At 39.0% G+C, this 22,641-nt stretch overlaps 1 protein-coding gene across 1 annotated transcript in view; it reads right to left on the reverse strand.

Moving 5' to 3' along the window:
• Positions 1-22,641, reverse strand: part of tmtc2b (transmembrane O-mannosyltransferase targeting cadherins 2b) — a 94,595-nt gene that overhangs the window by 16,291 nt on the left and 55,663 nt on the right. Inside the window, 8 exon segments of the mRNA XM_029434285.1 lie at positions 227-308; positions 7,136-7,257; positions 10,762-10,840; positions 11,827-12,011; positions 14,157-14,242; positions 16,274-16,388; positions 18,035-18,725; positions 18,727-18,882. Coding sequence (XP_029290145.1) covers positions 227-308; positions 7,136-7,257; positions 10,762-10,840; positions 11,827-12,011; positions 14,157-14,242; positions 16,274-16,388; positions 18,035-18,725; positions 18,727-18,882 — 1,516 coding nt within the window.

Below are 22,641 nucleotides of genomic sequence, written 5' to 3' on the forward strand. Positions count from 1 at the left end.
GTGATTTTTCACTAAACACGAACAGACTGACACAGAGGCTGATGAGGGGCAGAGGTGTCAGTCAACAGCGTTGTCCGAACAACAACAAGCCAAGGTGTGGAAGTTCCTGCCTTTGTGCACACAAGTGCAGCATGTACGTGTTAAATTGACACATATAATATTTGAGAATGTAAGAATAATGGCAGGATATGTCAAATCAAAGTTGAAAAAAGATATCTATGCTTACCATAATGCATGTAGCAGTTGCCTTTTGCGGGATCGAGTTGGATGGCCTTCAGGAAGTACCTCTCCGCTTCTGTTTTCTGCCCCTGAGAGAGACGGATTAAACAGTGTCATTATTGTTTCAACTGCTCCTCAAAACTACTCATTATAAAAATACCGCACTCAGCTCAACAGCCAAAAATACCTTTGTGTATACCTAATGTTCCTCTCCAAACCGCAGACCCACTTTAACAATAAATCTTAATAAATAGACACGAAACACATGGACCGCAAGTGTTATTCTTTTAAGCTCATGTGTCATCCTGTCAGAGTACACACTGTCATGCTTGGCACAGCGCACCAGGCAGGGGCAAAGGCTTGTTCATTACACACTTTTATCTGTGCAAATAACACTTCCAGAGCATAACCACAGCTTGCCGGTGTGTGTGTGGCCTGGCTGCTAGGAAACAAGACAGAGAGCAGCGTCTGGAAATGGAGCGAGAGGGTGAAACGGTGAGGGCGGTCATACATCTATAGGGATCTTTCAGTTCACACAGGTTCACAGAGGAGCATGGCACACACACACACACATACAGGTTTTTTTTTATCTGTGTGTTGTCCCAGCCTTTATAGAGATGAAAGAATCCATACTGGGAGGGTGAGCATAGCCCAACGAGGAAAAGCATCACTGAAGCCCTGTGGACCTCCAGAGCTCCCTCAGCTCCTTTAGACTGTGACACGTAACCAATCACAGCTCAAACTGAGCAGCGCAGCTGGCCAATAGTCGTGCCAGCTGGGACTTTGACACATCCCTGCTCCCAATTGGGCACCAGATGCCATCTGATCAACAATTAACAAAGTGCAGTCATCTATAAAGGCTGATGTTTTAGCATTAACAATGCAGCTAATAGTGTGCGTTTCACTAAAATATTTGCCTTTGCATGAATAAAACATGCATTGTTGAATTGGAGCTGTGCCAAGGCTTGCGGTAAAATACTAAATTGTCAGAAAAGATTAAAGAGGATACCACAATCTGAACTAATATACAAAATATACAGATACCTACAGAGGATACTTAGAATGGCAACTTTGAAACATATAATAAGCTAAAACCTACTTCACCTTCATTTATCAACTGGAAATTAAATGTAAACAGCATTTTAGGAATGGAAAACATAACCTATAGCATCACAAACCAAGAACAAGAATATTTGAAAAGGTGGAAAAAATGAATTGAATATGAGGTTCACTGTTAACATATATTGAAGGAGTCCATTTTTTTCTTGTATAGGTGTGTACAGATGTGTATGTGTGTATATATCCATGTATGTATGCATGTGTATATATACAGTATACTTATATACAGTATGTATATGCATGCATACTAGCCTACTTTATTTGTATTTCTTTATTTATTATTGCTCTCCAGTTTTTCCTTCTTTATATTTTCCTTATTATTATTTTCTCTATTTCTTCATTTTTTGATTGTCTCTACTTTTCTAATATTATTATTATTTCTTTCTTCACTTCTCTAAAATACATAAACATTGTAGGAATGTTATAAGTATGAACAGCGCCATATGGAAGTAAATGTATATTAATGTTAAATACTGGAATATTAAAAGTATTTTTTTTAAAAGATGAAGGAGGATCAAATAAAGATTGCATATACCAGAAAGAAATAATGTATATGAACTACGGAAAATTGCCTCAGTTTAGTCAAATAGAAGAATGGGCTCAAATCCAATCAGTACAGTGTAGCACTAATGACATATACTTAGTCAAGCGTACATATTTTCAGTGAGCTGTAGATTCAATAAATACATAATTTTCTAATGTAAATATCTGAGTGGAGTTTCCCTTGATGTTGCGGAAAAATAAGCCAGTGCTAAGTATATGTTGAATGGAGTCGATGGTGTCCAAGTAGCGATCACTGTTCAGGTCTGAAAAGCATCCTCTCTGTGTATTATTATACTCATATTCACAGATGTAGGAATGTGTATGTTTGAAGGCCAGCTGGTATTATAATAACAGAGGACTACATATGTTTGTTAAACCTCAGAATTAAGTTTTCACACATTGAAATGAGATGCAGTTGTGAGTGGATGGAGGATTTATATTATGACACGTCTAAGTACATAAATAGATAATGTACCATGCCCAGAGTAAGATATGTGCCAGTTAGGGTTTGGACCTTAAAGAAGTAAGAAGTTGCTCCATTCTTCATTACTGCAATGTTATTACAGTTCTTATTAATCCCTAGAGAGGCAATTTGTTAAGCTACTTGTTATATTACTTTAATGTTGAACCCCTTCAAACAGTCAACTGCATTCTCTTTCATCTTAAAAATTCAGAATTATAACGCATTTGGCTCACCTGTATTAATATCATGAAACCCAACGAGCACCGATGCTCAATGTGCTTGTAAATGTCAAGTCAATAGTGGCAGTGCTTCCAACTCAATGTGAGTTAACTAATCCACCACTTGCCCAACATGACCAACACTGCTCAGGTGCAAGGTGAAAGTAATTATCATGTGACTCTTTCTTCAACATTTCTTCTTTCATGAAAGGTTTGTGCTACCCAACCTTTATCACGATCAGGCTTATTTATTGTCAAATGTAATTTATCTGAAATGTCTCTCTTCCTCTCTCTGACTGTGCCAATTCTTTTTCTTCCTCGGAAAAAAATATATAGCCAATGTGTTGCACATGTGTTGCCTGGCAGACTACCTGTCAGTAATGAAAAGATGAATTAAAGCAAAAATATAGGTTCAGGTTCTTGGGTCAGGGTCCTAAGTTTAGCCCATCAGTTGGGTTGGGTTTTTAAAGAGTCTACAGTGGTGCTAAAAGCTAAAGTCAGCACGTTAACATGCTCACAATGACAATGCTAACATGCAGGTAAAACATTTATCATGTTCACAATGCATCTTAGTTTACCGTGTTGGCATGTGGATTAGTAAGATAAACCTGTTCTGGGCTGAGGGATCATGAAGGTAAACTAGATTGTTCTCACTCAACTGTCAGAATGGAAATGCATGTTTAGTTATTTCTTTGCAAAACAGGATTTCTCTTCCTAAAGTAAAACTATTATAAACTGGCAAAAAACAATAATAACTACTGTATGTGACATGAGTGCTAATGGAGGGCACTCTATTCAATACAAATCAATGAAAGCCACAGTCTGCTTGCTGTCACTCACTTTCCACATTTCCTGACATGACAACACTCCCTTTTTGTTGATTTGAAAGCACTTTAGGGCTACTAGCTTTGGGAGGGGGGCTGAAAAGACAAAAATAATATGGGAAGTCAATAACAAAATGCCAACCACCCTTCAAACCACACTTTCCATTAAATATATCCACTTCTCATTCTAGTCGGCTCATTGTGTGGATACAATATCCTCCCTTTTGTCACACACATGCTGAGCTTATTGGTGCGTGCCTCACACCTCAAATCTCCTGATACCATCAGATAAACTGCAGATGTAGCTCTAGCTCTGTTGATGCCGAGGTGATTATGAATGAAGCCTGTATCATATTAGCTGAGGAAATGACAAGTAGATGACTGAATCTAATATTGCAAGCATCAGGGCGGCCGTGTCCATCTCTGACCTGCGATGTGTAGGCTACAGTGAGCCCAAATCACATACCGATCTCCCGTAGTTGTCAGCGGAGGTGTGGAGGGGTCAGCGCAGTAGGGGGACACGATACTGATCGGGTTATTAACTCTCCCTTCCTCCCTTATTTTGTCCTCACAAAATCCACAAATCACAGCAACTCTCTGCGCCTCAGCTACAAGCTCAGCTAGCTCCAGCGTCCTCCTCTCACCCTTCTCTGACCCTGCTGCCAAGCATTATCTCTCCACCTCCCCCGCAGGGATCTGAACCTAAAAACCCCTGACAGTATCTGAAGCGTCTTCATCACTCGCAGTGGTGCCATAGGGAGCGCGGAGGTAGGGGATGAAAGAAGCAGGGGGCTGGTGGGCTGGTTAACTTCCTGGACTGGTTTTGATCACAGTTAAATGCTGTTGTCATCGGGCCCAGAAGCAATAAACAGCCAAACAGGAAAAAAATACATTACACCGTGCCCAAGCAGCAACCTCTGGGTCTGAAAAGTGAAGCCAAATCGGTAGTGCCTTAAACCTGCATTCTTTGCAACAGCCAATCAGGGGGGCGACTCCACTGGTTGGAAAAAGAAATCTGATTGTATAGAAATCTATGAGAAAATGACCCTATTTCTCAATTGATTTATTACGCAAGTAAAAACTATTCTAATACGTTTATATGGTCTCATATGCTAATTTCAAGTCTGATGGTTGCCCTTACTTCAAATTCATCGGTAGAAACATTGAGACACATTTCAATATTTTTCTCAGGGATAAAGAGTTCCCTCCTCTGATGGCATCCTTTACCATCCATCATGGTCACATATCTACAGAAATTTATCCCTGCAGGTTTGAGCTCTACTTTACTCCAAAATCAATAACACTTTCTTATATAAAATGATTTTCTCTTCACGGCCCACTGAATTCTTCCCTGAGCCCACTTCACCAAGTCTTAACACTCTCCTCTAAAGAATTGTGTTGTTCCCGTCGATCCTCCTCGCTCACAGAGAGGAATTCATGTCATCTTAACAAGCGACTTATATCTGTGGTGTCAGCTGAACCATTCTTTAAGATGATCATCAGTCTGACTACGGGTAGGAAAATCAATCTAGTATGGTGCAGTAGCTCAATTTGATTTAAACACGAAATGATGTACAACCGTAAGACTACTCCACAGAGGATACCCTATGTAATGGCATTATTGAGCCCAAATATTTGACAACCATGAGGAAGAATTAACACGATTATCAGATTAAATTAATAGTTTGACATTTCATTGTCAAACTTAGAGTTAGATGAAATGATTTAAACCACTCTAATGTCTGTACGGTAAATATGAAGCTACCACCACCAACATAATAACCTATATTAGCACAAATACTGGAAAATAGAGGAAACAGCTGTCCAAAGGCAGCAAAATTTGTCTAACAGCACCAGCCACCTTTGTATGGATTTAGTGTATATATTAAATCATTACAAACGGTATATATATATCTATATATCTATAGATATATAGATATATATATATATCTATATCTATATCTATATCTATATATATATATATATATATATATATATCTATATCTATATATAATGTAATGTTTGTAATGTCTAGTGTACACATATTTATATATAGATATATACTGTATATATAAAATCATTACATATATATATATACATACATATATATCTATATATATATCTATATATCTATATATATATCTATCTATATATATATATATATATATATATAGATATATATATATATGTCTAGTGTACACATATTTTTTTTATATATATATATATATATATATATATATATATATATATATATATATATATATCTATATTATATATATATACACTGTATATATTGTGTTAATCAGTGAGATGTTTGTAAGCTTTAGACAGAGCTGTTATCCCTTTAATCCAGTCTTAATGCTAAGCTAAGTGTGTCCTGGCTCCAGCTTCACATTTACCCTACAGACTTGGGGGCGGTATTAATCTTCTCAACTGACTCTCAGCAAACAAGTGAACAAGCCATGTGCCAGATGTTACTGAGTCTGGCCAAGAAATAGTCTGTCATTTTTACACTTTGGGTTTTGTACACATTAAACAAATGAGCTACAACGTGTCAATTGTTGAGAGCTTTAGAGATGCTTGTTGGTGGATTTTTTTTTTCAGACAGAGCCAAGTTAGCTTTTTCAAGTGCTAAGTGCTAACCAGATGCTGGCAGTAGCTTTATATTTGAAACCCGGTGACACTGGAAACTGCTTCTGCCCGTGAGACCTTTCCACACAAATGCCATTTTCTTTGGTTGTTGAAACCCAGGTCAGCTGTGTGACCCTGAGAGGATGTTATCTCTGTCCTGGAAAAATGCAGGGCAGACGTCAATTTCTTTCTTTAAAGTGTTCAGTGATTTCAATTCTCTATCCTGAAGAGCAATGTTGCAAACATGGCTAAGGCCTGAAATCTGTTTTGCTCTTAGCTTAAAGTTGCGAATGCAGCTTTTTGAGCTAGTTTGTAAGACCTAGTTACACGGACCAAAAAAGGGGCAGCCAGGACTAGGTTTGTAATCAGGAAGTTCTATTCCTGTGTCAGACAGGAGCATCTTGAGATACACAACGTGACAAGCTTCTGGCGTTGTTCTCTCATGCTTACTCTTTTCCAATCTTTTCCCTCTCGCTCACCCACACTCTATTGATTAACTGTAGAGATTTCAGGAAGACATTACGACCACCAGTAAAGAGCTGGAGAGAACTGATGAAAAAACAGTGGAGGTGAAAGAGAGTGTATTAAAAAAGAAATGGAAAAGAGCTGAGAGTACAGGTAGAGAATGATAATTGGTCCAGGGTAACAAGTCAGACGACACTGTCGAACGGCAGAAATAGTCAACTTATAACTTGTGTAACTTAGTCTCTCCTTAACCCTCATATTGTGTTAGAAAGGGGCGTGTACCTTTTGAGTTGGCAGGTCAAATTTGACCTTTTTTTGTTGTTGTCACAAAACACTCCAAAAACAATTATTTTAACCCAACATAGTGTTTTATCTCATTCCTAACTTGTTATCCATTCATAACCACACAATCTACAATTGCTTTTTTTTTTTTCTGTGGTCCAAGAACACATTTACCTTCAGATTTGATCCAGAATACCACACACTGTTTTTTAGAGACCGTACAAATGCAATTAAATACTGAAACATGTGTATAGCTGTTGTGAAGCCTTGTTCCAATAAATACAAACTTGAAACAGGTCAAATTTGGCCCGAACACAAAAGGTAGGTTAAAGGCAGGACAAGCTTGGATAGCACAACAATCAAAGTCTTACCGTCATAGCCAGGAGTTTGCCGTAGGTAAGGTGTGCAGGAATGTGGTCTGGCTTGGCTCGCAGGGACTCTCTGTACCAGTGTTCAGCGTCAGTCAGCTTGTTCAGTCTGATGTAGGCCTCTCCTGTGAGGGCAGTGTGAGAGTTGAGTCAGGGGTCAAGCTGTCAGAGGTTAAGACATCACATATCTTTCCATTGTTCAGATGAGAGTTTCCCTGACAGAGCAGCAGTGAGACCAGACCTCAGTCCAGAGTGGCAGGATACAGGCCTCACACCCCACACTGAGCGAAGAGAATTCAGATGTTACCGTTTTAGAGTGCGACACTGATGCTGCAGAAACAATTAATGATTTACTTTCTATGGGTTTTTTTTACAATGATTTACTTTCTATGGTTTTTTTTACAACCGCAAACCTGTGATACACAATCAGTGAATGTACTTCTTAAAAAACTGAAACAAGCAGAGTTCAGTGTGATGTAAAAAACTAGAATATTACTGAGTTTATAACACACTCCCTCACTCTCCCTGACATCATCAGATACCTCCCCCACCGCAAGATCTGACCCTCTGCCTGCTCACACCTGAAAAAACAATACGCTCTCTTTCATAGCCGTCCTATAACATGTGTATTATTGCAAGAATTTAAACAACATCGGCTGGTAATTGGACACAACACAGTTAAAATCAACATTATTGCATATTAGGAGAAATAAACTGAATGTATCCCAGTTGTTAAGATTTCACAAGAACTTGAGTGGACAGGTTGTTTAGGCTAGAGCGGACTGACACTTTAATTCTGAGAGGATTAGGACTAATCACTTCCCTGATAGGAAACTGTGATAAACAACAGGTGTCACATGCCTAAACGCAACTCCTTGTCAAAACCTTTAATGATTCGAAAACACACTTTCTCCTTTTACAGCAAATACCTCTTAACACAGGCATGTAACATACATCACATTTAAGACTTGACTTCCTCTTATTGTGAACAAAAGGAAAGCTCCAGGCTTAAGAACTGCCTCCCTCTGAGATGTAAAGCAATACATAGGAATATATTTTCAAGATGATATCCATCAGCACAGCCTTATGTTTCAGATTTCAAAGTTGGAAATCCATAACATTGTATCTATATAATCCCAAATGTCCTTGTCAACAGCTAATGGATTAGAAGATTTTGCAAATTTGATCTCCATACAGTCACAAAATATGAAAGTAACTATAACTTTGGGGGAAAAAAAACCCTAACACACACACTTATAAATGATAAATGATATATGATTTAATTACTTATTTGTTTTTTAATTGCATACTATTTTTCCCTCTTCATTTATTTCTTTCCTTTACACATAAAAGGAAAACACACATTATGCCGATCACACACACACACCATACAAATATATTTTTTCTGGACTCCCTTTTTTCCCTACTACATCCCCATCAGTTTGAACCCATGTTTTATTCTTCAGTTTTTTTTATCATACTGTATTATCTCTGTTGGCTGTCTATGTGTCCCTGCACTTGTCTCCACTTGCTCTGAAATCCCTTTATTTAAAAAGAAAACACATATATCTATGTATTTCTTTTTGTATTTTAAGGATTCCTATCCTCATTTTCATTCCTTATTCCAAACTGCGATTTATATACTACTGAATAACTTCAGTTTAATAAAATTGTCAAAGTGTTTAACGGACAGGATTATCTGGATCTGAGATGTACCACCTCCCCCGTGGCACTGAGCTATTTAAAAAAAAACCTTTTATGTACAGGGTTGTTTTGATATGACCGCTTCATTAGTTGAGGTGTTTAAACACGGCTAAAATACTTGCAGCAGACGTCTGTATGAGATTAGCGCAAACGTCAACGTGCAATTAGAAGTGACATCGAATCCAAGGAGCTGAAAAGCAGCTCCTCGGAGTGGAACATTCCTCGGCCCACCAGAGAGTGCTGGAGCGAGACCAGCAGGGTGCAGATTACCACCCAGGTCTGCCTCTGATGAAAGCTGCTGCTCCTTTGCGTCTGACAAACAGCATGTGAGCAGCGCAGCGAACGGAAATTGGAGATATATAAGGGCAGGTGTGCCAAATGTGCAAATCAGTTCAGCGAGGAAACAACGCTAAGCTGCAGAAATCACAGATATCTGGCTCAGTGCCTCCATTACAGACAAAGTGCTGCTGCTTAACAGTGACTGGAGCTTTCATCAACATTTTGACATAATCTTGGTAGCTCTGTCAAATTGCATTTTGCCAACACATAAACGAACCGGTGGCACTACCAAGTCTGAATTACAGACGTCCTAGGTTTCGTGTCTGTGTGTGTGTGTGTATGTGTGTGTGTGTGTGTGTGTGTGTGTGTAGCTATGTATGTGTGAGAGTGAGAAAGAAAGCAGGAGGGAGACAGAGAGAAAAAAAGCAGCTATAATGAGCCTGAAAGCAGCTGTTCTCCAGCTGTAATCTAACAAACTGGCTTGTAGTGGAAAGCAAATTAACTCTGTTCAACATGATATTGTAAAGTTTACTACTGTCTCCAAACGCTGTTTCAAACTGGGATATGTTTGCTTGATGTCTATCACTGATTTTATAATTTCTTTGACAATCTACTTTATTCTAACACTCCTTTAAAACTTTTTGCTGCATATCTTAACCCTGGCTTAACCTAAACACAAGGCTGCAGAAAGCTTAACCTAGTTTTCATCTTCATATCTAATAAGCAAGGGCTTACGATAAGCTCCGGGTTTAACATTCACAACTGGAAATGTGAACCCTAAGGTCAACGTCTTCTGAATTCTGCACTAGCGGGAAGACAAATGCTTGATTTATTCTTTTCTGCATATGAAAATATTTAATCATTCATGGAAAAAAACAGACAATTAAAAACACTATTATTATTATTATAAACACAACTAATACTTATATATATATGCGTTTTTGGGGCAAATTCATAAAAGTCTGGGATATCCCTGCTCCACAGTGGGTGTTAGTGCGCCCTGGGCTATCCCACATTCGAAGTTGCAAGTGTCAAACAGCTAATGGGTTTTTCTTGCAATTAGTAAACACACAACAATGGAATAAATACCAGAACAGCAATGGGAGAGCGCAGACCTCTGCCAAGGCCGATGGTGCATTCACATGCTCATCAGATGGTCACATTTCCTGAGTTGGGAAGTCGTTTTTCCGATTTTGGTGTGTTGATGAGCTTTAAGTTGTAATGTGGAAACAACATGGACGCTACAAAGAAGCATTTAAACCACACGTCGTAGCTTTTCTAGATTTGTTGTTCCGACTCGAGGGGAATTTTCCCACAAATTGTTTACGATTTTTCCGACACCAAATGAAAGCAGCACGAATGTCCTATCTTGCAATGTTAATGAAAGTGAAACATAATTTGTGTACCGACCCGTAATGGGTTCTTCCTTGGTCCATGCTACACCCTTCCACTAAGCAACCCTGCTGACAAACCGAGCCTGAAACATTACCTTCTGAGCGAAGATAACGAATATTGCATAAAACCATTTTCTCGAAAAAACCTCCAAACATAACCCTTTGACTCTTATATTCACTGTCTGTTATTTTTCCATGACTTAAAAACAACAACTTTTATGCATGTGGTCTGGAAACAAAAGCAGCTCTTACCCATCATGTTGTAGAGGCTCTGTGGTGCAAATTGTCTTGGCATTTTCTGTATTGCTTCTTTAAACACTGTGAGGGCCTCCTGTGAATGAAACAAACAAAATAAAAAAGAAGGTGGGGGGATGTTTGCATTAGAGAGCGCAGAGGCCCCGCCAGAGAAACTGGCGCTGTGGTAACTAGTCATTCCTCCCCTGCAGCCGGGGCCCAGTCACTGTGAATACACAGCGTGGAATTGGGGGTCGCTGGTTCATACACAGTGGAGCAGAAAGGGTCTATCCTCAGTGTCACGGCTGTTAAGACGACTAGAGCGGTGTCACATATTGACTCTGGTATGTATAGAGTGTAGGTCCTAGCGATTCACCTCAGAGTCCCTCGCAATTTAAACGGTAGAATGAGCTGGAACTACTTTATTGCTGAAGCAAATGTTGCGGTTAGAGGTCGGGAGGAAGTGCTCTCTTTCTCCAGCATGCCAACATTTATAAAAGTTCTTATTAAATCTGCAGTACCGTTGCTTCAATCCTGATTGAAACAGCAGCATCAGTGCTTATGTACAATACAAATGTGCAGCATTGGAAAAGCGTTTACTTTAGCTAGCACTGTAGGCCTTTAGGGGCATCAAAGAGAGCACATTTGTAAGAAACAGCCCGAGGATTGTCTGCACAAAACACTGAGTCCCCTATGACACAAGCAATTGTGGAACATGTCCATATAAAACTGAGCATTTTCTCAGCACCCCAAAAGCTCCTGGGCAACAGCCTGCATCTTATCTCAATTCACTATGGTTTTACATTTTCCAGCATGTGCTGCACCTAAAGGAACACCCTTTGAACTCCTTTATTGTATATTGTGCTGAGCAATGGGTCCTTCACAGTCAAATAACACAATGCCACTATATTTCTACTTACTTCAAATAAATATGTAAGTTATAAAAATGAGTGTAACTCAGCATTTGCTGTCTAAGTCCTAAGCACGCCAATATAGTTCCCAGCACGCTGCAATATTTTGTATATACATGTATTTCTAAGGATTTTCAATGCAAAAATGTGAAATATAATTTTGGGTCGTTACCTCCTGGTGTCCCTGCTCATGGTGCAGCTTGCCCAGATTGTACAAGCAGCTGGTGACTGAGCTCTTGTGGGCGTGGGGGTCCTTCAGGTTCTCATCTGGGATGTCAGCGCAGGTCAGGAAGGTGCGCTTGGACTCATCTAGGCGACCCTGATTCATCAGGATGATGCCTGTGTTCAAGTAGGCCGCTGTTGGGAAAACAAAACATGGAGAGCAGTGTTAGTTCTGGCTGAGCACTTAAGTTCAGCTTGCATCAGTTTGTTTGTATTGTGGATTTAATGAAGATTTGTTTATGTATGTGTTTATTAAGGGCTGGTGAATTAGTTAAGTAGAATCCTTGCTGCTTGGAATCATTGGGCTTCATTCAGCAACGGTTCTTAAGAAGAAATGTTTTTCTTAAAACTCACTTACGCAGCTTTAACAAAGATTCTGACATTTACCAATTTCTTTCCTTTTTGGGACTTGTTCTTAGGTGAGAACAGAATGTACGAACACTCAAGAGCACATTCGAGGGCTGACGTGTTTGTGCATAAATAATTAGTTATTGCATTTTCCTCAATTCTACAGGTGTGTAATATATGATATATCAATTCTAATAATATTTTAGCATTTATAATATGTTATAGTAATGATATTCATTATTTTACAAAGCATTATTAAAATAAATAAGCAGAACACTAACACTCCAACGCTTCTATGTTGACACCACTAAAGACGCAGCTGGTTTGCTTTCTGCAGCAGTACCTCCACTTCAGAACTATTCAAGTTTTCTTTTACATTTGGAGTCCGATGCTTCACCATCTTTACTTTCCTTTGGGCATTTTACAAGATTACTTTTGAACACATCATTATAACGTGTACCTATCAACATCACTGTTGTTAAGAGATCCCTAAAAGAGAAAAGCATTTTTCACCAAATCTAACTCTACAACCATCATCCTTAAATGTCTTTACGTAAGTGTCTCTCACTGACTGGAAGCCTCAGAGATCAATGGTGCAAGATTTCTATATGTATTACAGTTTTGAGGTGGAACAATAAACCCCTGTTGATCGTATTAATGCTTTGCTGTAAGTTTGACCTTTACATACATCCTGTGAGATACTTTGAATGCTTGCTAAACTTTTCCTTGAGCAGTCAAAGACAACATCTAATAATCAATATGCAGTTGGAGAGTAATTAGTCTCTGTGGACTTGCTTCTCTAAACAACTCCCTATCAAGTCTGGCTGTTTGAATAAATTAACTTGTTACAGCAGATCAATCTGGAAGGCTCTTTGGCAGGCTGTTGACGTATAATCAAGTTAAAGGGGTGGATTAGAACCAAACAGCGTTTTTACCCCCAATCAAACAAGCGATCTTCTTCCTCTTCTATCCTTAAGCTCACATGTTGTTATTCCACATCATTACACCTGCTCGTCTTATCTGTGCTTCAAGGTGTTGCAATAGATGGTAACACAAATAGTATTTTTTTTTTCCATTGCATGGATCTGCACTGAAAGCCAAACAGATAAGAAAAACTAAAGATAGACAACTGCAAGTTTTTCCAATTCCACCTTCTTAACTGATTTTCTGTATGCGAAAAATGCGACCGAAATCAATAGCACTTTATCACAAATCAGCATAGCTCTGCATATTAAATTAAAACAAATGCTACTGTTTGCAGTGTTAAGCTCCCAATTAGGCGAGTAGGTGAGTAATGGTTCAACCTTGAAAAACGCTTTTAAGTGTCACATTATAATTCTGCCTTCAACATGTCTGCTGCTTGAGGTAATTAATTAACCTTGTTATCGGTTATAACAGATTGGATAATTGCACGCTGAAAGGACATTTTCTAGTCTCACCGTGATCTTGATTAGGTCGATAATTAATCCGGGGCAAGAAAGGAAGAGACGTTTAAGATTCTCCGTTTATCCTTCATTGACTGATGCCCAAAACAATGGGGAGCTAATTTGAAAGATGACAGTGAGTGGAAAATTCCATAAGAAGCAAGGAATTTATTTGGTGGATTCTCACGGGCAGGAGAGGAAGAGTGATGAGCAAAGAAGAGGGAGAGACCAGCTGAAAACTGAGAGAATAAAGTAGATGTAGTGGGAAGGATAAAATGGAATGAGAGTCACGGCATGAATTCATAATAAATGATATCATGACTTTGAAGGCCAGTCCGGCAGCTGCGCTGATTGTTATAACCGTTTGTATACCCACTGCCCTTTCCCACCTTTTCCCTCTCCCTTCACATAACCACAGCCTGTGTTCACTGTTGCCTGGACACAGCATAGCCACAACCACAGGAGCTGGAGATTGTCAAAAAAAAAAAAAAAGAAGAGCTGTACTTACAAGCCAGAGTTGGCCGGCTCCCTATGGCTAGCTTGTAGTAGTGGAGCGCCTCAGAGAACTTGTTGCTCTCCTGTAGCAGCAAACCGCTGAAAGAAACAAAAGAAAGATGTAACAGGAAGTTTAGAGTTCTAAAGAGGAGATGTGAGACTCTTCAGGCAAAAACATTGTTTTTCATGCACTATTCAATTTGGAGATTTTGGGCTATTTTACCTTCATAACATGTCTTCTTTCAGACTACAGGAAAGAAAACATCCAAAACACACATTCAGGTGTTTATGTTACTAAACTTTGTCTATTTGCGTCTGTGGATTTCTTCTAAATTCACCAAAAGTTAGGACTACATAATGTCTCATTTGCATACTTGTAATAAAAAAAGGAAGTCTTAACATTTGTAATCAACTGGGGATGTTTCATGAGGATGTCTATTTGTTCAAATGTTGTACCCTATTCACCTGTACTATCTTTCAAATGTATGGTGTTTTACAATACATGTCTTTAAAGGTCTTTCTCCAAATGAGTTTTTTGTCACACTTTGAGCCAGAAAGCATTTATTCAAGCTTTCATTACACTTCCATAACTACCTATATTCTGAACATTTCTACAAAGGGGTTTTGTCATATACCATTTATAGCCTGATTTATATTTGTATGGTTTAATACCTAAACACAAATTTTTGACTGTTGAAAGTATTTTCTGATTTATGTAATAATAGAAAGACATTTACAAAATGAATTCCCTCTGTAAAAAACCTTTGACCCTCATATGTCAACAAAATGAGCCAAGACAGTTGAACCTGGCTTTATCCAATATTCAGATTTCTGTTCTGCAAATTAGCACATATTTAACATAATGCCTCATTTGTATATTTAAAAATAGTAATACAGAAAGAAATGGCCTTAATGTAAAGAATCAACTCAGGAAGTTTCAAGCTGGTAACTATTAGTTAAAAGTGTTTACCATATTCACCCTGAGTGTCTCCACCTAAAGTTAAAAAGCCTCTGTGAGGATTAGACAAGACCAGAAGCAGCTGATAAAAGTGAAGAGGAAGATTTAGATCTTACCAAACCACAGACATTTGAGCACACTTTGAGTGTCGGCTGTGGATGTTTTGTGTTTCCCCCTCAGGCTAAAACAGCACCATTAATAACCCTGTCAGACAGACGGCCCTCTGGGGAAAACAAGACAAGGCGGCACTTTCTCTGAGAGAACAGCTCTTATCAATGGACACACGCGTGTAAAACTCGTAGAACTCGTCCATTTGTTCACACACACACACACGCACGTGCACGCACACGCACACGCACACACACACACACACACACACACACACACACACACACACACACACACACACACACTAATTGAAACTGCTATTAGTGGAGAAGCACTTCAAAGAAAATCAAATGAAACTTTGAATGTCTGTTGTTGAAAATGCTGTTGTTAGATTGTATCTGGACCGTCACGTTTATACAAGTGTGTGCCTCCCTTCGTGTGCGGCAACTGGGAGAACAAACAATAGGTAACACTTTATAAAAAAACATAATTAAAAAGTGGTAAATTGAGAGATATTTTATTTTAGGTAATAGTTATATCACATATCTGGTCCATCTTCCTATGTTATGTTTTTCCAAAACATTTCTTAAAAAGGTTTACAAATAATTTGGTAATCATTAGCACACACTTAATATAGTATCTAAAATGTTCTAAGGTGTGCAACAATAAATTGTTAAAATAACAAATTATAGCATTACTAATAATTCGTAAACATTACATAAACAGTACAATAACTACTTAAAAAAAGTATTATTACCTATCAATTGACCATTTATTAATGATTTTTGAAATGATTACATCTATAATTCTTTCAATTTTGACTTTTGGACTTGCTAATGTTTGGATCCTATGCAGCCACCACTGGAATTTAATTCTACAAATAGTATAATACTTATAATATTAGTGCAACCTAATCTTTTGTAAAACAAAGAAAGATGCTGCACAACATTCAAATGTTTATTTAGAATTTGAAAGTCAACGTTATGAATGAAGCTTCAAACTATTCAGTACAGCCCTAGAAAATAGAAAGCTCGGCACGAAAGTACGATGAAATACAAACTCACAGATTATACAGCATGTCGGCCATATTGCTGCGGTAATAGAGGGCATTTCTGTACGCCTGTTCAGCCTCCTCCATCTCACCCTGGCTCTTTAGGACATTTCCAAGGTTGCCCCATGCTGACAGGTTCCAAAAGAAAAGTTAATCAAACAGAATAAAAAAGAACATTTGTGTCACAGCCAAACTTCTTTCATAACTTTTTCAGAATCTGTAAAAGCTTTTAGATTAAAGCAGCAACAGAGGGCATTTCTGTGGCAAGTAATACTTTTCTTTTGTTACTCTCAGCCCCATACACACAAGGGTTTCAGGGTTTTTAACCTCTAAAGAGAAAGACATTATGAGAGATGACGCACCAGGGGAGGTTTGTGCCAAAAGCACCAGTCATTTCGATGACAGGTGCATGTATGAAAGGAAGACCACCACCGTGCTATTGCACAGCTAATGGAATTAGTGTTTGAATGGCAGCAACTGACATAATGGAATAAGGTTGCTAAGAGGTTTTATACATTTTGTGCACAGGTTGTAAGAGTCGAAAATTGGATTTTCACATCCAATTAAATTTAATTAATTGGATGTGAAAATAGTAGCCAATGGCGATTGCTATGTAACATAATATCATCATTGATCTGTTTTTTAAGGTTATTTTATAATCTGCACGAACTTGACATGCAATAATGATTCACAGAATGAATGTTATCTATAGTGTTGTGTTATATTGTTTCTTCGTGCATCGGCACAACACATATTGAATAGGAAGACAAAATCCAAGCTCTTACTGCTTTTGTTTGCATCGTTTAAAGTGCTAAAATATGCAGCGTGCCTTTAAGCAATGTATTTACAGTATTTAGTTGTTGAAAATCATAACATCTATGTAGTCCCAGAAGAATATTCAGTATAAACAGAAGCAGTCAGGAAAAACAACCCGAGCGTCCTTCATTCAACTGTGCTTGCAGAATTTATGAAGTATCTTTAATAGGAAAGAGTTGCTTCACGCGTCCTGAATTTTCACAGGTCAAACAATCCAATGAGTGCGTCTGTGTTTGAGCTTGGGTTCTGTTCAAATCTCATGTTAGCAGTAATGAATGTGAGTCGGGGACATTACTGCTGCTCTGTTCGGCTGACGGCCTGCCAAAACAAACAGCTGTCACGCCTCAGCTCCGTTCAGAATTTGAAAGGGAAATTAGCTAACACAACGTGTCCCTCTTGCGAGTACCCTGCCCTGCTTCTCTCCTCAGCAGCTCTCACAACTTTGGATAGAAATCTATGTCTGATGACCTTGAATGTGAAGGCTATTGAATATTTATCTGCAGTTTACAGGTGCCAATCAGGGACGGGTGATGGTGCCCTTCCAAGTGAGACAGGGCATCTGGTGTCATTAAAAAGATTGCATGCTGGGTATGAGAAGACGTGTGATAAAGAGGGACGACTCTGTTGTATTCCTTGTAACAAATGGAAAAGCAAGTGTTTGTTAAGAATACATTTAGCCCATTTTACTTGTTAGGCACCGAGAAGGCTGTGGTAAGGCTGAGTGACGAACAGAAGACATTTTGAAGCAGCTTGACTTTGAATAATTCAGCGCGGCAATAGAGAGACATGCACACAATATCAAATTCAAAACCTAAGACTTTGTCTACTATTCAGACAAGGAAATATGATGGTTGGAAAGAAGTTTTCATGTGGGAATTTGTACAAAAGTGTATAAAAATGTGCACATGTTAGAGCGGTTGCACCTGTGTGCATGCTGATTTGAATGAAAGGGCCTTACCTTTAGCAGGATTGACATAAATCCCTGACTTGTAGAGCATCTCCTCATTCTTCCAGTCCCTGTTCCTCAAAACAGTTTTAACACCGAAAAGAAGGACCACGGCAGCGCTGCAGTACACCAACATCGCCCTGGAGGACCTGCGTCGCAGACGGACGTACAGAGACCTCATCCCCACTGCTACCAGCAAACAAAAGCCCATGCTGGGGATGTACAGTACTCTCTCTGCTATCACAAACCCCACATAGAAAAACAAGTTTGTGGCAGGGAGGAAAGGGATAGCCAACAGGCCTAGAGAGAACACCACAACGTTTTCAGTGGTGGGCAGTGGAGTCCTGCTCTCATAGTGCTTTTTGGTACCATTCTGTGCACTATTAATATGAGTGTCCGTGTGGGAATTGTTCATATGTTCATGATTGTTATATTGATAACTGTGTCCATTACTGTTCCCATTTCTGCCATTAGTGTAATGATGCGCTTTGCCATTGGTCTCCTTGCCTTTAGCCGTCTGGTGCGTCCACAGGCTGAACCAAGCCAGCAAGAGCAATCCAAGGTAGAAGACTGCCGTGTGAAAGTTCCTCCAATCGGCAAGACTCCTGATCAAAGGCAGGGCGTCCATTGACCAATCAAAGCTGAGCGTGTCAGGGCAAAGGAGAAGCCAAAAGTTGATGGCAGGCAGGTAGGAAAAGGTTAGCAGTCCTGGTGAGGAGCGAGGGTGAGTCGGCTGCCGGGTTGTCGGAGTTGGAGAAGTTGGGAGGTTTGTTACCCATCCAGTAGAAGCGGCAGGCCAACAGGACGGCTCCCCAGGCTGCCAGCAAAAACACATTCAGCAGCAGGTGGACGTTCTTTCTCTGAAGGACAAAGAAAACACAGAAACAGTGATCAAACCCTCAATCCACTGGAAAGGAAAAGAGCGACTGTTGGAGAAAATATACTGCACATATGAGAACATCAAGCCAAAGCTAGTTTTCTGGCTGGTAACTAGGTAGCTGGCTAATATTTAATACCCATGGACCTTTATATTAACTCTGACCGGGGCTCTGATTTATCAAAGGAATGCCCGATCTTACATCCTTACATCATTTTAACTCTCAAGAATAAAATGTAAACTACATAGTGACAACAGTACGGCTGCATAAAGCCATTTGGAACAAAAATAGTGTTGAAGGACAAATAAGATAGTGTTTATTAAACAGTAGCTTTAATGTTTTTACATTTTTTGGTTCTGGCTGCTGTGACCTTTAAGGATGCCTATGAAGCAAGAACAAATGAGTTCAGTGCCATCTTTTTCTATTTTGTTATCGACTCTTTAAACTACTTTTCTAGCCAACTAAGAAGAAAAGACAGCACACCAGCTTTTATTAAAGCCAGAATATTCACACTGAGTCAATTCATCAATTGTTTATAGATGAAGGTGACCTTACATCAAAACTTTCCATTCATGCACACATTTTTCTTCTGTGGCCTCTATAGACATATCAAAACAAACACCACTATTTGAAACCATTCATCATATTACAGACACTTACAGATATTAAACACTTTTTCAAATGCTATGTAGAAACGCTCATGAAATATTTATAGTGTGTTTGGTTGTTTAATACTTTGCCGGCAAAGCATTGAAAGAAAACTGGACATATTTCCCCACAAGCATTTTCCAGTGTTAAGACTAACTGACCTCTCTTATTGTCCTCATGTTGGAAATCCAACTTAGAAAAATGTAGAGCTTTTTTTTCCATACAGCAGCCTAAGCATGCAGAGCAATGTCCACACATGTCCTGCAGTACTAACTTGTATAGTGCCTCAAAAACACATTAAAACAAGAAATATTTCACAGAACGCAACAAAAATTTTAATACAAGCACTATGCAGCAATGTCTGAATCTAAATTGTCAGGGCATTATAGTCCTAGATTTGTGTTGGTTTAATTCCTTTTTCATTATTTACACTTACACCCAAGGTAACAAAGGCCTAACTTCACGTTACTTATATTCCACTGAACGTGATCTTTCTCCATATCCACATACCAAAGGGCACGAACGTGTCTCCTTTGTGATCATAATCTTTCTATTGATTGTCTCCCCTGCCCATTGTCCTTTACAGATTGTATATGTGAATAGAGGCTTCAGTAACCTCTGGGGACATTTGACTGCTTTGTTGTCTGCTAAGGATCACCGCTAATACAACGAGCTGCAGCTCAACACAGGCAACAGGAAATGAGACTGGTGCACTTGTGTGGCTAAAGTACAACACGTGGAGCTGAATATTAGTAAACAATATTCATAGTAGTTTTTGAAAATATTTCACATAACTATTTGTATAAGGTCAGTTCTGTCAAGACCTTCGGTGGAGACCTGACAACAACCCGCAGCGCAGTATTTCATGATGATAAGCCGCTGCTGAAGAAGTTATTTGGTCGCTAGGCAACAAAAGGTCATCGTTTCAATCCACATCACCATTACTCATTAATTTGAGCCACTGTCAGTGTGTTACGGTCAGCTCTGCATGAATCCCGGTGCACCGTGAGATGGCTTTGTTAACCTATATTTGACAAATAAAACTTGAAACTTGAATTCTAGGGGAAGACAGCATATAGTAAAGTAGTAATTTGTATGGTAAGAATATATATCAAGCTAGAACTCTGATAAATATTATTGGATAGCATTTAATAACAGTAAATCAAGAGTATACAATCAAAGTGCTGTGCAGGGAGGAACCTAATGGGTCAGCCATTTCTACCAGTTAGCCATTATGAATCTAATTTAGATAGAAACCCACCATGCCAGTGGATGCTGGACATAAAAACTAAAGACCACAACTAGGCAACTGAATCCAAAACAGTGGAGTATATGCTAAACAATTGTAATGATCCCAATACCAATACAAATAAAAAAAGAAAATTACTCACATCTGTAGGTATATACAGATACTGATAACATGAAAGTTCCAAAAAAAAAAATGTTTTCATGTGAAAATTCAATGTGAGAAACTGAAACTCGCCAGTTCGAATGAGCACATGGCTCGTGAAGCAAAACCTTATGGTTGAATGGTCTAGGAAAAATAATAATAAATAAGCCCATTTCCTGTTGAACAAAGAATAATACATGCCTATGTCATTCATTTTAATTAGCCCTCAGTGACACACAAGAATGCAGCATCTATGTTGGAATAACCACTGAGACGTGCTTAAAACAAACACAAACACTTCAACACTTGTTCCCATTTATGCTGAAAGTTTCTGTACTGTTGACTGCATGACAAAGATACAGCTAGCAGCTGGCTAGCCTAATTTTTCTTAAAGAATTAGCACACGAAAGTCAGAGGCCCTTTCAAAACCTCAACGGCATTTTGCATACTTTGTGTTTTGCTCAAAGTAAACAGACAAGATATAATGTGTGATTTTGTGAGCTTTAGAAGTGTTGGTAAGAGGAATTTGTTACCTTTGGACAGAGCTAAGCTAACTTTGTGCTAATCTAAGCTAACCGGTGGCTAGTTGTAACTTCATATTAATTGTACAGACACAAGAGTGATATCAATCTTCGTATCTAACTCTCTGCAATAAGCGTATTTAACAAAATATCAAACCTCTTCAATATTTTACAAAATACTATCATTTTGATTTGTTTTATTTATCACAAGATATCGTTCATATCATATGAGGTCTAAAATAATATATTGCATGTACATTTACAAAACAATAAAAAGTTCCAAACAAACTGCTAATTGTTTGGGCATGTGTGTACACATAAACATGTTCATCAAATATTGTAAAAAACTGAAATAGACTTTAATTACACTAAAGTGACTCCCAAAGAAAACCAGTGCCATGACCTTACAAAGTAGCCTACAGCCCATGCTGAATATCTGTCATCTGAACTTCATATGAACTCTTGGGATGGATGGATGGATGCAGATTATCCTCTTCAAATCTCACACACCAGGTTTCAATGTGCACTTTGAGTCAATCCCTAAAATCACTGGAGTGGAGAAACAGAGGTCCTGTGGCCAGGTTTCTATCCAAGCAGGTGAGCAGAAACTCTTCAAAGAGATGAAGTGGGCTGAAGTGGTCTGAGAGGCCCAGGGGCTGTTTTTTGTGCAGACTTTGCCAGAGAGGCTTGTTGAGCAGTGTAAATACATCTCAATCACTGCTTCAGGGAGATCCAGCTTGGATTTACGAGGCTCTTCTCCAAGCTCTCAAGTCGCCGCTCTGGCCCAAGCGCGGGCTTACGAGACACTGCCTCAAAGTTAACTAAGAGAGCACTCTACAGGAGAGACTGAGAGGAAAGCTCTATTTTTAGAGCGAACAGGGTCATCCAAAATTGGGTGTGAAATGCATGAGGCACTGCGCCAGCACCCAAATCTCCTCAGAGCTAATTTATTTGCTGCTTATGGTTGATTTGTGCAGTACCTTTGATTCTGCAAAGCAGTTTTGTTCCTGCTGTGAAGCGTCCACTGTGCGTAGGGCAACAAGGTGCGCTTCATGTTTTTCTGCATCCACCTCTGAAAGTGCTGACGACAACCTGGCACCGCTCCCATACATACTCACACCTGGCCCAGTGACAAACAGATATGTAATCCTGACTCTTCCCAGACGCAGCAAACCCTCAAAC

The sequence above is a fragment of the Cottoperca gobio genome, chromosome 6 (genome assembly GCF_900634415.1).
Source record: "Cottoperca gobio chromosome 6, fCotGob3.1, whole genome shotgun sequence".
Taxonomy (NCBI): Eukaryota; Metazoa; Chordata; class Actinopteri; order Perciformes; family Bovichtidae; genus Cottoperca; species Cottoperca gobio.